At 42.4% G+C, this 18,355-nt stretch overlaps 1 protein-coding gene across 1 annotated transcript; it reads right to left on the reverse strand.

Moving 5' to 3' along the window:
* Positions 1–5,315: 5,315 nt before the first annotated feature.
* Positions 5,316–7,486, reverse strand: LOC134007422 (leucine-rich repeat-containing protein 3-like). The gene has a single exon (XM_062446874.1). It carries the CDS (start codon positions 6,324–6,326, stop codon positions 5,529–5,531), a length of 798 nt encoding a protein of 265 aa, XP_062302858.1. The 5' UTR covers positions 6,327–7,486; the 3' UTR covers positions 5,316–5,528.
* Between the last annotated feature and the right edge of the window lie 10,869 nt (positions 7,487–18,355).

Consider the following 18,355-nt stretch of genomic DNA (forward strand, 5'->3'; position numbering starts at 1 on the left):
TAAAAACGGTTTGCCCTGGAAAGATTTTACACTCCATTTACACTCTGTAACATATCAGTAAAAAGATCCACACAACCACCCCTTATAAAAGTGACTTTAAATGAGTCAGGAGACTTAGTGCCAGACAGTTGTCTCCAGGGTCATGTGTTGCTAATGTTTTATTCTGTCTTTGTGAAGGTCATGGCCTATGAGGGAGAACACAATCAGAGAGGCAAGAAATTGGCTCTAGGGGCCCAAAATGGATTCTTAAACCACTGACTGAACTCTGAAAGAAGATTCAAAGAAAAAGGTATGTGAAAAGGGGCAGATCTTAATTTACCATCTTCCCCATGGGATCTGAAATGCTGGAATGGAAAAGTAAGAGCAGGAAGGACAAGCATGACGTTCCTTGAATAGTGGACTGACATTAGCTACCTCAGGTTTTCACTTTGTAAAATATTCATACAAAGCCTGTTCCATTTGTCTAAATACTTACTAGCATTTTAACAAACTAGGATTGCCCATGAGTTCAATATATATACATACATATATATTTTGCGTGAAGTTCATGAACAGAATCTTGGCAGTATCTCTTTTTAAGGGTTTGATGTAAAAAATTACTGTTTGAGTGTTTCACCATGCACATGACCAATAATACACCCAAAGAAAAGACTACTGGAATATTTTTTGATTTATTGTTAAGCGTTACTTGCTTCCACTGGGGTGTCTGTATTTGACAAAACACTATTTTTCTCATTGATCGCTTGCTGTCTAAAAGGAAGATTGGAAAGATTACAAAAAGGAAGGCTTTCCTATTATGTTATTTTCAGCCCGAGATTACACAGCTATGTTTTATTGTGTAGCGCTGATCGAATACTCATTTGTATGCTACAAGATTCATCTCAACATAATTTTATCATCCCCCCCCTTCCCCCGCACATATTTCTGTCCTGAGAGTATTGTTGCTGTGATTCAGTCTGTTGAGATCTGGATAATTAGGTTTGATTGAATCAAGTCCCAAACCCTGAATGGAAACACCAAATGAATTAGTATCCCTTTGTTTACCACATAAATCTCCACACCATTCCCCTCTTACAAACCTCTCCTAACGTGAGCCAGGTCCAGATCTGCTGTTTTCCACAGTCCCAGGGGTCCACAGTGATGTGCCCAGCCCTCAATCACATTACTTTAACATCATTATGGAATCCGTTCTATCATGTACAAGCAGTCACTGCATGAGAGAGGGCTACATGGGTGGTATTCGTGAGTTCTGGTAGGAACACATCCAGGGCCAAGCGGCCAGCAGTATTGATCCGCCATACAGCTGTAGCAGCCATGTAAGGCTAATGACAAGACCATTCATCTTTCCTAGCAGTGACAGGGAGAGACACACTGACCTCTGCTTTCTCAGGCTAATTAATAATATTTCATTCATTACGCTCTGCTGTGCGGTGGACTCAGGGCTTGGAGGACAATGTCTCAGTGACCAGGCCCAGAATAAAAGCATGATTAAGATGAGGGACTTAAGGTCAGGAGCGTGCCCTAGCCTTTTTGGCCTCATATTGGTTCTCCTGGGGGTTCCAATTCGTTTTCTGCTGAAAGTTATCAGGAACAGTAAAAGTCATCACAGTCTGTTAAGTTTAACTTAACATCATCTTTACATTTGTTTAACTGTAATGGTGTATTTGATGTGAAGATTTGGCATTGTAGACTGTATAAACCCTTTCTAGTTTTTCAAGGATTTTCTTCTTTCTTCAGCTGACTAAAATTGGCTAGGGTATTCAATTTGGCCTGTAGTCATATTGTGGCATGTTCTACTGTACACTCAAGAACAAAGGGTGCATAGTGGTGCTATATTACAGTACCGTTAGTATCAGGTAAAAAACAATTCCAGACTGCAGCCGAGGTGCATGGATCATCACACTGTTGGATTTACACAGAAGGATGCCCTGAATGAGCGGTGCTTTTTGAAGAAACTGCATTTTCCTTTTCTTCCCTACCCTTTTATTCCAATGATATGGACCGTCTTTGATAGAAGCCTCTCGTTTGCAAAAAGGTTTGTTTCATCTATCAATAATGGATCCCCCCAAACACTAAACAGTGAGATTAGAAATGAGATTAGTGGACTGGAATAAAAAGTCATCCAAAGTTGTTAAACTATAGTAATTAATTACATGTTTAACATTGAACTTAGGAACGGTTAAAGTAAATCTTATCATTGGGTGAATAGAAAAGTGTAAACATTTCCACTTCTGTGATAAATACATAAAATTAAGTTTGTTTTCAACCCGAAACAAACCGATTTTGGAGTTATTGTGGCAATTTATCTACACGCATTCAGAGAAAATAGTCTCCCCAAACAATCACCATGGCTCATAACCCTAAATTCGCATTCCTGCCATCTGCTGTTGTTGTTCAGCAGTCTCTGAAAGGCTAGGTAGGGAAAGCTTCCTTTACCCAAACAAGCCCACTATTCCAGGCACCAGGCTAGAGGGGGGTCGACCTTCACCATATGCTGGCAGCATTGTGTGCCACAGGGGATGTCCACACAAGGACATACACTCCTCTGTATCCTTTGTATGCTAGGCAGGGGGTCATAGACAGCACCTTGAACTAGATGTGTTGCCACAACCAGTCTACGAGAGTACAGTGGCAGCCACTCGCAGGTGACTGAGAAAGGATCATGCGAGACTGAAACGGCCGGCATGTCCACTATTGATACCAATACTTCAGCTTGATGAGGATCTGGACCACAATCATTTGAGGACTTGAGGACTGTGAAATGTTGACAATTGTAAATGGTAGATGTTTACAGCCTAAAAAGGTGTTAATCCATTCTTGAAGAGGGTGCTTCTCTCCAGAGATGAAGGCTCCCTGTATGACAGCTCTAAGATCCTGAGAAAATGTATAAGCCATTTGCAATGGAGGGATGGATCTTTTACAAATTCTAACAGCTAATAGGGACAATGGACAGCTCATAAGGCCTATTCAAATCATTTTAATCCATCACTATCTCAATACCTTTTCTCTGGTATAATAGGATGAAAAGTTCTGAGCACATTATTAAGTCATCATGGTTTGGTAAATGACCTTTGAAAGTAACCTTTAGTTCTGGAGATCCCGCAAAAAGTTCCTTTGTACAATGGTAACTGACTGCAATACTAAAAGATGCAAAAATGTAATAATGATATTGAGTCAGTGTAAGTCTGTCTTTCAGCAAGTTATAATTACAGGAAACTGCACAGAAACAAAAAAATAAATCATTTTGAAACAGAAACAACCTTAGTGTCTAACCTTTCTGTGCACTGCTCAGCAAGGTGTGATTAATTCTAAGTGTAAATATCACAATATGCAGATAAGGTGATGTAGACATTGTATTGATTAAACATATCAATAAATTATAAAATGATATACATAGATGTACCAATTTCACTCTTAGCCCAATTTATTTTTCCCTTTTGAATGTGAAGTAATTATTCTTGTTGATGTAATCATTAATTCATCAGCTTTGTTCTGTATATATTAAAATAGCACTTTGTTGTGTAATTCATTACTTTATCTAGTGCCAGACACTGTGAAGTAAAGACTTGGATAACAAACCACTTTGTCTCAAGATGAGGTTTCCTACTGCGTGGTTAATCAAATTTCGCGAGAAAATTTATTTTCCAAAGGGGCATAGTGTTACTGAAGGAAACATAAGGAATGTTTAACAATAACAAATGTAATCAACTGTTCAAAGCAAAACCCTCTGATTTAAGTTAGACTTTACTGAAACAGCCAGAAGAAAAAGTAAAAGATGAAGCAGTCATGAAAGAAAGGGAAGATAAGGGACAACAACTATGAATAAACAATGTATACACAGAATGTTATTTTCAGTATCCTCTCCAGAACTGCACAGTAGACCAGAGACTCCCAGTCACTTCTTGGTCCTAAGCACTTTTGTATAATTCATAATGATATATATTTTCTTGTGATAAATTTAAAACCTCATTATAAACCCATGCATCAGGGCTGAGTTGTGCAACAGTACTATACAGTAGGTCAAAAAGGGTCTGGATAAATCTCTATATTAGGGTCTAGGGTCTTTATATTTCTGTCATTACTCTTGATGTTTCATATACTTTCATAACCAAAAATCTCCCATCACGATTCCTGAACCACAGTCTGATTGAAATGAAAGGTACAAAAAGAGCTGCCCAGTATTGCATTAAGTAGATGGAAATGAGACCACCATACCATCTCCATCAGCAAAAAGTCTGCAAAAAGTGTCAGACCGACACAAATGGACAGGAAGCTTCAGTAGATAAACTTCCCTTCAGAGGCCTTAAATCTCTTTTTCATCTCCAGAAAAAAATGACATTTAATGATAATCTTCCTTGACAAATAATTTCGAGACTGTACAGTACATAGTACATAGTTTTAGTATTACAGTAACTAAAGTTTTCCCACATAAATTCTTGTCTGGGACTCTATTACACATGAATTACATAAACTACCATTTGAGCAGACACACTATAATGTAAAATGTTATGTACATATTACAGAACGCAAATGCAGCAGACAAAAGTATATTGATGTATCCTAAACACTACATGTACATTTTGCTATTGATTATAAAGTTACTGCGTATACAGGAATGCTCAGTAGGACTGGTTACATTGGTAGCATAAGAGAGAATGACTGTATAACAACTAGATACCAGTCATGGGTTCTACAGAGAACCTAAAGTACCTTTACTAATGTTGTGGCAAAATATTCAAATTGATTAACTGATCTATACATTTCTTTTCAGATTGTTCACAGTACCATGGTTTAAAGGGTCTTGTTTCTAGGCACTTCAAGATGCAGGGATCCGATGCTGTGGGAGAAATCCGGAATTTCTTATGTGCTAATTTTGACCATTATCAGTAGACAATGCATTATCTGTTGTAGCAACTTGGGCCTGACTACCGGTAGTGCAGTGTCTGTTCCATACAGGACTGTCATTGATACACAAGTGGAATACATATATCTATGAATGAGTATTAAGATAACAAAGCGATAATAATGCACAAACTGATACATTGATTGTGATTTGCAAAAACACATAAAAAATCCCTGATTTCTCCCACAATGTACAGTACACTGGCCTTTTGGAATTAGGAAGTTAGTGAAAGTGTCATTATGTTTTTTTAAATCAGGAGGAGCTTCATGTACAGTATGTTCACATTGCAAACATGTTGATGTTGGTTAAATGGGACATTACTGACTGAATTTCTTAGCCGGGAGAACATACCACTTTCATTCATATAATGCTTATGAAATCGGACAATAGATGCACTAATGGGAAGTAGAAACCTGTTAACAGTTAACTTAAATACTTAAGTAATTAATACACACAAATGTCTAATCGAAATCGTTAAATTTCTAAATAGTGTACCACTTTTATAAAATAAAAATAGAAGTACTATTCCATTGTTGACATCACGTTTTGTAATCCATACTTTCTTGTCCTGATCAGACACACACACACCTACCAAAACACCCAGTTTCACACACGCGATGGCAGCCTAGAGCACCGTGCTGGCAGTGTCGTAGTCTTTGCTGATTTGGGAGGTGCTGGGCAGAGATTTCAGGTACTCCATGTGCCTACGAGCGTCCTCCTGATTGTGCCTGACGTAATAGATAATGTACGCAATCACCATGGCGAACCAACCGAACATGGTCACGAACATGGCTACGTCCGTCGTCCTGTGGTGGAAGTTACAGAAGTTGATCCCAGAGTCCAGGATCTGGATGATGGGTTGTCCTGCGTACTTCTCCTGCACCGACGTGTGACAGTTGACCTGGTTGACTGTTTCTGGGTCCAGCCTCATGTCTCTCAGCATCTCCTGCAAAGAGCACTCACAGTGCCAGGGGTTGTGAGACAGGCTGACCCGTGCTTCCAACTTGGAGAAGGTGTCTTTGGGCACGCTGCGAAGCTGGTTGTTGGAGAGGTCAAGGGAGCGGAGTCCTTCAGCGAGGCCCTGGAATGCCCCGGCGTCCACGCTCTCGATGGCGTTCCGTGACAGGTCGAGTTCCCTGAGCCGGCGGAGGTCCTTGAAGGCCTGTTTGGGGATGTGCTTGATGCGGTTGGAGGACAGGAGGAGGACAACGGTGTCCTCTGGCAAATTGGACGGGATTTTGTCCAGGTTCCGTGAGACACACTGGACCACCACACCATTCCTCTCTGAGCAGTGGCAGTTCTTAGGGCAGGCTGTCACCGCCACTAATGCCATCACCAGGACGAGACACAATGTCCTCAGAGAGGACAGTGAGACCCTGGGGACAAAGATCTGGGCTTGCCAGTGTGTGTAAGAAACCCCCATTAGCTTGTGTATCGTCAGACCTGACTATTATCTCTGTACCTGAGCAGTTTTCATCGTTCATCAGGACAGCAGGGGTATACATCTGGGGACGCCTTATTAATTGGTCACGTCAGCAAGCCAGTATCCTCCATGTGTCAATCCACTCAAATTTGTTGTACTGTGAGACTGGGGACTAGATGGATGCCCAGCATGGTGAACCAGGAAACCAGGTAGAAGGACAGGGGGAGAACATGAGGTCATTTAGATCTGGAGACAAAGGCATTTTCTCACAAAATCCTTCAGAAGTCAAGGATTCTGTGAGAGAAAAGAGAAAAAGAGAGAGCCAGAGAGGAAAACCAAGAGAGAAAGAGATGTGAATTAACAAGACTCCAGTCCCCCCACCCCTCGACACAGACAGCATAAATGGGGAAGATACATTATCCTGGTAATAATAGAATTGCTCTGATAGTTCCAGATGGCTACTCCCAATTTGAGGCTGTGGAGACAGACTCACACAAGCTATGCATACCCACTGTAAAGAACACACTGTATGACGTGCCCCTGGCAGCACCCAGGGGATTGATGGAGTGGAAATGTTGTACGTTCTCCAAATATATTTGCTTGCACAGCAGAATGGTTAAAGTCCTGTCAGGCAATTTACCCTGCATTCTTTTAGGACAAGACAGAGTTGGCCAAGTTATTATCTAGGTCATGTTTGGAGACTTTTTTGGAGCAGTGTATTACATCAAAAAGGTTTATGACAAATAGTATTGTATCGGCAAAAGGTCTTCTTCCTTATCTTACCACACCTGTGCCATGCCGTTCAAGAAATGGTGGTCTTGTGCTATCTAGTTCAATAATCCAAATTGCATGTCAGTCTAGCCTTGAACACCTGCTTCTAGATTAGGTGTACTATCTTCGCAGACCCTCTGTGTCTTTGTTCCCCAGCACAACAGACCAAGGTAAAGGTTAAATTACCATACTCACAACATTCTACAGCAACGTTTTCCAGTTATAAATGATAATGATGATGTTTGACAACAAAGTGTATTATATATATTGCAAAATCTGTAAAACTCATTTATGGATAGTTGTTGAAAAGTTGGAATGTACTTTCACAAAGCCAAAAACTGACGAAATAAACCTTTTAGCATTGTCCTACGCAAGTGTAGTCCGCTGTGCTTTACAGACAAATATCAAAAAAAGCTATTTATCAAATTGAAACGTACGCTTGCACCTTGGAGAAGTATATTTTCAATCAGGATCTCTGTTCGTGAAGGGCTGGGTGCTCAAACGTACGGATTATTCAATAATAAGACAACAAAAACTCTTATCGAGTAGAACAATGCGTAAAGACTTAAGAACGTTAAAAAACATTATGCTCACCTCTCCGTAGCATAATGTACTGTCCTATGCTCACTTGTTGCTAATCTAAGAAAAGCGGCATTGCTGTTCTGCTTCCCGGAGAGATCCAGATCTCTGTACGCGCCGCGACGCGGATTGGATTCTGAAACTCAAGCGGTTGAACGCTGAAAACGCTGAAAACTAAACAGCGTTTTCCCCCAGTTGCTCTGCGTAATGGACTACGGGGTATTTAAGTGCTTCAAACACATTTTCACCATGAATGTCATGCATTGATATTCAGCCTAAAATGAGCTCCTTGATCAGTAAACAAACTTGCGACACTATCACAGGGTCCGAGATCAAATCCGGAAAGAGGAAGGCACTGACTAGCAAACGCTCACCATGGACTCTTGAGAGGACATCAATTGCATGTGATCTTCTAAAAGCCCTTCAACAGATTGCAATCTGTCTCTATGCCGAGTCTCACCACAGGACGTGTGTGCTCATGATCGGGAAGAAGTGCACTCAGTAAAATGGAGAGCCCTTTAAATTCAATTTGTCTCAGAAAAAAATATAATCAAGCCGGTGGAAACAGCAGTGATTTGTTTAATTTCGTTAATATAATGCATCTATCAAATACTATGGCTTCAGAGGATACCAGACCGTCATAAAAACTTTTGAACATCTTGCCTCTACTGCACCAATTAACTGACACCTATGCATTGATTATATGTCATATGACGGCTTGAAATGTGGGGTTCTTTCTCCTTGGTGTGACCCCTAATGTAATAATATCACAGCAGAAGGACCCTATACAGTAGAGATACTTGCTTGTGCTGCGCAATTGTCAAGGGTTATACAGTAACAGTCTAATGCGTGTGCAATGCACTATGTATACTTAGTGTGAGTCCGACACTTTTCTTCCAATCATTTCGCGGTAGATAGCCAGCTGTTGTTCACAACAAAAAAAACGAATGGCACAGATTCACTCTGGCCATAATACATTTTACGTTGGAGTCTCCAATGAGGAAGGCGTCTTTTAGCTGAGTCTTCACGACTGTTATACCTCAGCACCCGTCAGCATCCCCAAGGGTATACTGACAGACTGGTTCTCTTCTGTGCCACCTGAATACATTTTTCATATTGGAGAGTACAAAAGATGTGTCCCTCCAGACAGAACGCTGCGAACCTAAAGTTGCCACAATGCGTAAGAACTGAATAACGTCCCTACTGTATCTCTCTCATACACACTAGCTCAAGCAGTGAAATATGTACGCACTTGGCAGCTCTTCAACACAGCCCTAATTAAATAGCGTCCCACTCTAAAGAGGGTTGAGTGTCAGGTTTGATTTAAATCGTCCACTATTTTAATGTGTGGAAAACCCGTGCCATGTTAGATTATCAACAAACTAAAAAGTATGAGAGGTAAATCGTCAACTCTAGTTTGGAATATTGCTAATTACTTAGGCATGGCAAGTAGAGTAAAAAAAATTCAATGTCAATATTTTGTCAATAATAATTTAATTACTTTGGGAAAATTTACCTCTGTTGAATCTGACCAATATAGTGGATTGCTCCTCCTTGGCTTTACGATAATTAATTGAATGAATGAAACCAATGATTATCTGTTTTCGTAACTGAAGATTTGCAAACATAAAGTCTAAGATTAGACCTTAAAAGTGCAAACAAAATGTCATGTACCAAATAAATTATGCAGAATTACCTGCAGGAATTCTTTTCACCGTTATCATAGCTTTCATTTTCCCTGCACAAAGGTTTCTCCTGTGGCCGTTTTCATAGCTTTCAAAGCCATTCACATTCATTTCAGCATTTTCCCCTATCTGGTAGAAAATAACAGCATGAGATCTGTGAAAGGAAGACAGGGGGAGAGAGTAAATGAGGACACAGGGGCCAGCCTGCTTCAAGAGGCCGATAATGACAGATGCATGTCAGTGTCAGCTTCAGTCTGATTGCATTACATTGACTCAGTACTGAAGTATCTCCCTCCTATTCTTTCTATCCGCTAGTCTTAGGGACACAGAGGGCAAAAGTCTTAATAGGAAACCATACCTTTTTTCACTAACCTACCTTTCTTCACTGTGTCAGCTGTCTCAGGAGAAAGGCGTTCTAGGAGAAATTCTAGTCATATTTGAACAGCTAGTGATTTTTAATGTTTTTGTGGGGCTTTCTTAATCAAGCATGCCTGAGGGAAACAAAATGAACTCATTCAATTTTTGATTGGATGTGGTCCCTACAGAAAGGTGCATGTTTTCATTCCAGTGTAAGCCTTAATCGACATTCTCATCCTCTATTCAATGTGGCCATGAAAACAGTAAAGCAGCGGAGATGACCCAACCCCTTCAGGTACACCACTGCTCTGGGTACTGTACTGGGACAGAGACCGTACACAGTCTGAATCTCCTTCAGCAGTCCTCTGGGTGCCAGGTCCCCGCTGCGGCTGAAGAGGGCTTGCCAGGACACAGGAGGAGAGCCAAAGAGAGAAAGAGAGAGATAGAGAGAGAGGCAAAAAGGCAGATATATTGAGGAAGAAAGATGTAGAGAGAAACTGAGAGAGAGGGAGAGAGAGAGAGAGAGAGAGAGAGAGAGAGAGAGAGACTGAAAAATTCCTTCTGCAGGTGGAGGGATTGCAGCGTTGCAACACTGAGAATATGAGAAACGGGGAGAGGAGAGCGATGGGCATAGAGCTGGGCTGAAGGAGGGTGTGGGACAGTGTGCACTGTGGCTGGGTTGAGCAGGACCTTAATCCCCCCTGGCTGTGGAGTGATGTTGTGGGAAAGGACCAGAACCTGCTCGTGCCTCCCTGAACACCTGAACGCTTACAGGGGGTAAAGAGATCCCTCACCCATGCATCCATCTCATGCTCTCCCCCCCCTCCCACAGACGACAGAACACATCTCTGACCATGCACAACCTCCCCCTCCACCACACACACCTCTATTCCCACTGCGCCGAAAGCAGTTTCATCTGTTGCTCTGGTGTTCTGGAGAACAGAGCATGTTCAAGACCTCCCTCGTGCTAAACTCTGGCAAGGTTCCAGCATGATAGACCTGTCAGCGTTATTCGAAAACTCACGTTTTCACTCAGTGTAGCGTAGCTACGCTGCTGCCAAGTACTGTATGTAGCACCTCAATATGACATACATCCCTTTGTCTTCTCTCAGACTGCAACTCTGTTCCTTTTTTTGATTGCGACCCAACTACCCAATTACATTTTTAGACATACAGAAATTATACTTTTCCATGTAAAAGATCAAATGAATCAAGTATTTAAATCAATGTGTGCATGTCCTTGGAGATGTAAAATATTTGAACAGTATAGTCACCTCTATTCTGTTTTATACAACAAGGTGTAATTATGTCCATATCTGTCATGGATATGTAATATTGGCTTGTGTTTTACTCAAGAATAGAATCTGGTTTCGTCCACTGTGAAACTAATGCTCTCTAGTGTGATTTTCTCCACATTACACCACTTCAGAACCACAACACTGAGGGGAGAGATTTTGTGTCAATGCCACCATGCAGAAGGTTGGTATTCTATTAAATAAAAACTAACTAACTATAACAAGACTTTTTAATCTAATCTAATGTAATTCAATTTGGTCTAATTTTGATGAATAGAGTTTCTGTCAAGTGACTTTCAAGAAACAGATATCCGCCATTAATTGAATGAGGGTGACATCTACTGGCCAATGGATGGGGATGCACGTGGGATTGCTCTTGAAATGCAACCTTCCAAAATGATCGTGTTCATCTTGGTGTCTGGGTCAGTAGCAGCTGTGTGAATGAGCAAATGCTTTTTTTAAATGTTGGATAAAAAATTACTTCAAGGAAGAGGGTTATCAAGCACATTTAGAGGATTTTAAAGGGCCTAATGTGCCTTCTGAGAAGTGTCTCACTGGAGTGTCTTATTTTCAATAAAGGAGGTGGAAAATATGATTAATTAAATAGTTGACTTCCATACTTGGTGACATTGAAATGATTGTATTTAATTTGCAGTCCTTTGTAGTACATAACATCTCCACCAGAGGGGGTAAACACAAAGAAATCAGTGTTGGTTGTGCTGTCACTGATACGTTTGAGCAGCTGGTTTGGCCTTAAAATATTAAGCTAAGATGATGAAAGTTTCTTCATGGCTCCCTGAAAACGGGCAAACACATACACACCCACACACATTCATACACACACCAGAAATGTATATATTCTATCCTCTGTCATGCTATTCCTGTTCTGTTCCATTTAGCAGGAAGGTCTTATGATGTCATGTCTGTGTGAGTGAGCAGAAAAAGGTCACACAGGCTTGTGGCTGAGAGATAATTGGACATGAGGAAGGGTAACCATTCTGTATGTCTTTTACTCGAAATGACCTGCACATTAAAATGGTGATGGTCATCTCTCTCTCTCTCTCTCTCTCTCTCTCTCTCTCTCTCTCTCTCTCTCTCTCTCTCTCTCTCTCTCTCTCTCTCTCTCTCTCCCTCTCTCTCAGTTTCTCTCTACATCTTTCTTCCTCAATATATCTGCCTTTTTGCTCTCCTTCTTCGTCCTCTCTCTCCAGTAGCACCCTCCTCTTCTATCAGTCAAGTTTTCTTTCTTGACCTTTTCAGGTAAAAATCATTTGGAGCCAGATCACAAATAGGATTTGTCTCCAGGTATGTGTGAAATCACTGTCTCGTTAATGACCTGCTGTGTGTTCCAATCAGCCCTGATCAGGATAACTAATTTGATAGTGAAACTAGTGACATTTGTTGGCAACACTGTTGCAGTACTGTACATACTCTTCCATCTTCATTAAGTCGATCGTTTGTTGAAAAACATATTGCTGTTAAACCTGGGAGATGGGAGAGGAGAGTGTAACATAAACTGTAACAGTATGGTTGGTATGAGAACATATAATGACAGGTAAGTCTGGGTCCCTGTGTGAGGATACCGGTCAGGGTCTGGCCACACCCCTGGCCCACAAGGAGATAGGGAGGGTGTGTGCAAATGTGTGTATGGGTGTGTATGGGTGTGTATGGTTGTGTGTGTGTGTGTATGGGTGTGCATGGGTGTGTGTATGGGTGTGTATGGATGTGTATGGGTGCGTGTGTGTGTTTATGGGTGTGCATGGGTGTGTATGGGTGTGTATGGATGTGTATGGGTGTGTGTATGTGTTTATGGGTGTGTATGGGTGTGTGTATGGGTGTGTATGGGTGTGTGAGGAGTCGGGAGGCAGGGGATTCCTTGTCATGTAACCCTGACTGTCATTGGGCTGCCTTCTGACTGTCATACTCTGACACCCAGTCAGACTCTGTCACTCTCGGCTCTGGAGAGGACAGGGAGACTGATCTGACCCCTCAACCCCTCACCCCCTAACCCCCCATCTCCTACCCCTGTCTACCCCCTCATCCCCCTCCACTATCCACATCCTAGCACATCCTCCCTGTTGTTTTGTTTCTCTTCCTGCCCATCTTCTGCTGAGATCTCCCCCACGCCCCTGCCCCTGTCACAGAGAGGGACTGACAGAGGAGAGGGCCCCTTCACGGTTCTCTGGGTTTGTCTCCTCCCACTGACATACTATCTCGTTCAAATATTTGAAGGGAGGAGTGGAGACCTAAGCAGGAATGAGGGGCTAACAGAAAATACGGAAGAGAGATAGAGAGAAGAGAGAGAGATGGAGAGAGATGGAGAGAGATGGAGAGAGATATAGAGAAGAGAGAGAGATGGAGAGAGATGGAGAGAGATGGAGAGAGATGGAGAGAGACAGATTACACTGTAGCTGTATTCTAATAATCATAACACTTCAAAATATTCTTCAAGCATGTCAATTCTTATAATTCTTATATATAATATTTCTATTCACAAATTCAGCATCATACTTGAGTGAGAGAGTGAACCTTTTCCCTACTAAGGGACTGGTGGGCAGCTGAGAAAAGAAGCCTCATTAGTGTGTGTGTGTGTGGGGGGGGGGGGTATGTGTGTGTGTGTGTGTGTGTGTGTGTACTAGAGAGAGATAGAGTTGGAGATTCTTGTCTGCTCTCTGCCTTTCTCTCTATTTTCTTTCCCCATATCAAGAAATAGCCACTCTCAAGGATGGAAGGTCAGATCTCTCTATCTCCAGCGCTTTCTGAGAAGACTGAGATAGCGGGCCACTGGTGCATTCATTAGAACTGATCTTTAACATCCTCCCCTCTCCTCACTGTTGGAAATATCAAAGCTCCCTCTTGCATTCTCTCCTGGTTAATTTTGGGGTCATTGTCAATTCTGTTTTGATGCTATGAATGGCCTAATTATCCTATCAATCAGATCAGGATGTGACATTTAGAAAGCTTAGAGAAGGAAAGGAAAATCAGTAGCAGTTCTAGAAGTTGAAGAATATACACTATTATGTCTCTTTCTAATATGTTCTATTGGCTCAGAAATACATCAGAACTCAATTACAATAAAGTCATGCTTTACAAGAATACCACAGTGCAACAATAACATCTCAATTACTGAAATACAATGCAACAACTTCTTAATTGTAGCAAAAATAATGCTGCACCATCCTTTTAATAGAGTTTCCGGTTGAAGACAGCCAAAATATACTATACGTGTGAACTCCTACATCAGTCCCATAGCTTCAGTGTTGATTGGGCTCCTTTACGCACAGTCATTGTTTATTTGGTGCTACACCGGCTAAGCAGCTGTCTGGGTTGTGACAGACGCAGCGCTGCTGTCCCACTGCTGAACCACAGTCCTGGTCACAGAGGCCGCAAATTGTGCTTTTTCGCATGCTTTATCGCATGCTTTATCGCATGCTTTATCGCATGGTGACGCCTCATAGGTCTCCCTGGTGTGTGTGGCAGGATGAACTCGTAATGTGACGTAACGTCGTAACACCCTAGTTCCCATACTCGTCATAGAGAGACATCGGCTGACGACAGAATCCGGCAAACCAACCATACACACACAGGAGAGTGTGTGTGCACGTACAATGTGTGTGTACATGAGTGTGTGTATGTTGTGTTGATGTGTTCCAGTGAGATGACATCACCAAGGTTGTTTATCTCTCTCCTGTTTTTCCACTCCCCCATCCTACAAGAAGGTGCACATGAGCATACACAAACACACACAGGCACGTACGTACACATACACACTCTCTTTCTCTCTAACCCTGGCAGACCTCACTCATTCTTCTTGTTCCAACACTCCCTCCATCTACTTAGTCACCTAACAGTGTGTCGGTACTACAAGTGTGTGGGTACTATAAGTGTGTGTATACTACAAGTGTGTGTGTACTCTCCATCCACCTTCAGGGTTATGTCTGCACCCTTGTGCTCTTCAATCAGCTCTAATGGATCTTCTGGCTGAGAATCAGCCCTGCCATTGATACTAAAGACACGGTTGCCCTCACACACACACACACACAGACACACACACACACATAGAGTGCACACAGATGACACAGACAGTGAGAGTGAGAAAAGAGAGAGAGAGAGAGAGAGAGAGAGAGAGAGAGAGAGAGAGAGAGAGAGAGAGAGAGAGAGAGTGGCGGTGAGGGAGAATAAGAGAGAAGGTGGGGGAGGGTTGATAAAGAAAGATGGAGAGAAAAATGAAAAGAGAGAGGGAGCCAGATCACAGTGTGTTTTGATGATGCACAAGTTCAAATGACCCTAACGACATTCCGTCCTTGTCGTCACCGTCCTCTCTCGTTTGTGTTTCCCCATCCAATCATCTTCCTCCCCAACCGAACCCCACACTCCACCACCTGATCTGACGCATCACATGCCAAGGAGGTTACTGCCTCCGCGCTTTCGGAAATACAAATGGACGCCACGCCTTGTTTGCGTCCATGAAGTTGCACCGCGATATCATGAAACAAATCATGCGTTTGAAAGAGAGACGTGGTCACACAAGTCAGCCCTGGAATCCAAGGGCCATTTTTTGGCACATCGTTTTGATCCGTCAGTTGCTTAGCATGTCACACAGAGCTGTGGGTTTGAATAGGGTGGCTCTCAAGAGCGCTGTTGGGCCCACCCCTTCAAGGGGTGTGTGTGTCTGGGGGGAGGGGGGGTGCTCTGTCCAGAGTGAACAGCCCCCTTGAGGCAAAAGCACTATTGTTGGAAGTGTGCATGTGTGTGTGTGTGTGTGTGTGTGTGTGTGTGTGTGTGTGTGTGTGTGTGTGTGTGTGTGTGTGTGTGATTCCCTGTATGTGTGTGCATGCAGTAAGTGTGTGTTGGGACGGTTGCATTAGTCTTCTTCTGACTGAATCACTTCCAAAAGCCAAGATCCCTTTTTCTACATTCATGGCTTTGCAGATGCTGTGAGCTGCAGGGCACACAGAGATGAATAGTCTTCCGCATGAAAAGATGGTGACAGACACACAGTCACACTCAACAGACAGACAAGCGACCACAAAGACTGAATGTTCCTCCTCACGTAATGTTTCCTCAGAGCAAGACTTTGAAATGATAATAACATGACTAATATTATTTTATCATTATTCATCTTAGCATAATTGACTCAAAATATACGTGTTACACAAACTGTACTTTTTATTGATGGCATATGGTTTTATGACTACAGAATTGGTGTAAACATGGGGTAAACATTTGTGGTCCATACAGACTGATCAAAAGCACACAGTTCTCCCTAACACGTCCATTCCTTGTGGGCTCGTGAAAGAGCTTCACAGACCTGAGATTCACAGGTTCTCCTGCTCATTCCTGTGGTCTGGTTGGAACGTCTGGGCATGGAACACTCTCGGTTTTCTAATCAGGTTTCCCAGCAATGATTGGATCAGGGGCAGTGGATTCTGCTCATCTGATATAAAGACTCCACGGTTCCTTATTGATACAAATGAACGAGACGGAACACAGGCTGGGTACGGGAGAGGCTACAGAGACAAATAATTTGTCTCTGTAGCCTTACACATACACACAAACAAATAATTTGTTTGTGTGTATGTGTAGGTGTCTGTGTCGAATAGATGTGTGTGTGTGTAAATTGCATTAGTCTGAACACAGTTTTTTTTTCTTTCCCCACGGTTGACATCCACCTTTTTCTTTTTCTCTACATGCTTTCTCTTCTTTTGCTTTCCTCTTCCCTCATCTTTCCCGGGCGGAGTACCTCTCTCCTCTTGAAGCCTATAATCCCACCATGCTCCGCCCTTCCCCTCCTATCCTCGTCATCCCCATTCTTCAATTAGCTGTCTTGCAATTACATTACAGGGGGACATCACTTAAGATGAGAGACATAAATAGTCCCTAGCTGCCTGGCTGGCTGGCTTTCAGCCCCAGAAGAGCTATAGCTCCACTACGTCATCACCACAAGAAGACTAGGAGATAAAAAATAAACGGCTCCACCATAGAAAATAGAAATCTTTTACTGTACCTGTACATCTGAATGCTCATTGGCAGGCTCTTTTTCCTTTCTGGTGTCATTGATGATCTTATATGAAGGAGGATATGACAGTAAATACATTATTTTAAATGACAGGTGAATGAGTGTGTGTAAGTGTGTATCTTTTGTGTTTTGTGTGTACGTCTCCTTTATCATGTGATAGTCCCATTGTCCCAATCAGCTTTTTAGACCACACTGAATACAGATATCCTGCATGTTCTGTAAGGACAGTTGAGCTGATCTTCACAGGGTCTTGAGGTCTGTGGAGAGGAGGGGAGGTGTCCCTCTTGTTACTCCTCCTGTCTACACTCAACAGCATGAAAACACACTCACTCACATAAACACACACACATGCAGCTCTCCATCAAAAGCCTCCCTCGTGCACAGGGCAGGGGCTTTCTTTGACAGGAAGTGTTTGGGGAGGAGAAAGGAATGTGTGTGTGTGGCACTCGAGGGCACAAACAGAATGGTCTTAAACACGCTAGTTCCCTGTGTTTCCATATGCATTTGCATGCAGGAGGTACTTAAGGTGTACTGTAGCTAAAGTAAGTCGAAATGTGTTGAGAACATCAATTCCAACCAACATTATTATAAGATGTCCATCTCCATCCCTGTCTCATCTGAGATCACATCTGTCCCTGTGTGTGTTAGAAACAAGCCCAAGTGCTCTGGCGGGACATCAGACTCTTCTTCCCAGAAGGCATCATTATCTTCCCAGGTTGGTCCAGGAAGGAAGCTGATTAAAGTAAAGTGAGGTCTTGTGATTCAGAAGGGATAACACTGGGTATGTATCAGAGAAGAAGAAAGCATGTTCCCATCTGAAATCCTGGGAAGATGCAAGATAGGATACATTCCTTCCTTCTTTCCTTCCTTCCTTCCCTCCTTCATTCATTTATAATTAATTATATTTGATTTACATTTACGACATCCAGCATTTGACCTCTGTCTTTTTGAATATATGGGATCTCTTGTGTGCTGCTGACAGGGTCCCGGGGTGAGCTCAGGTCACTGGGGTGGTGAGGGGAGATTAGGACTAGTTTGGGCTGAGTGATCGATCCAGGAAGTGACCTGCGTCGGCATACATTCATGCCAGTGTGATACATTTCTCATACCCTTGTCACTTCTACTACATTTTGGACATGGCTTTGTAAAATGCAAGGTTGATACAGGTGGTGATACGAGGAGGTTTTATGGTGTGAGGGCAGGGGAGATGAGGACAAAGAAAAGAATTCCAGACGGTACATCAGTATTGTATATTTTATCAAGGTGCCAGGAGTTCTATAGATTTTTGGGGAGATTCTCTAAACCAAAAAGAATCTATTGATC

Source organism: Osmerus eperlanus, chromosome 21 (genome assembly GCF_963692335.1).
Source record: "Osmerus eperlanus chromosome 21, fOsmEpe2.1, whole genome shotgun sequence".
In the NCBI taxonomy this organism is placed as follows: Eukaryota; Metazoa; Chordata; class Actinopteri; order Osmeriformes; family Osmeridae; genus Osmerus; species Osmerus eperlanus.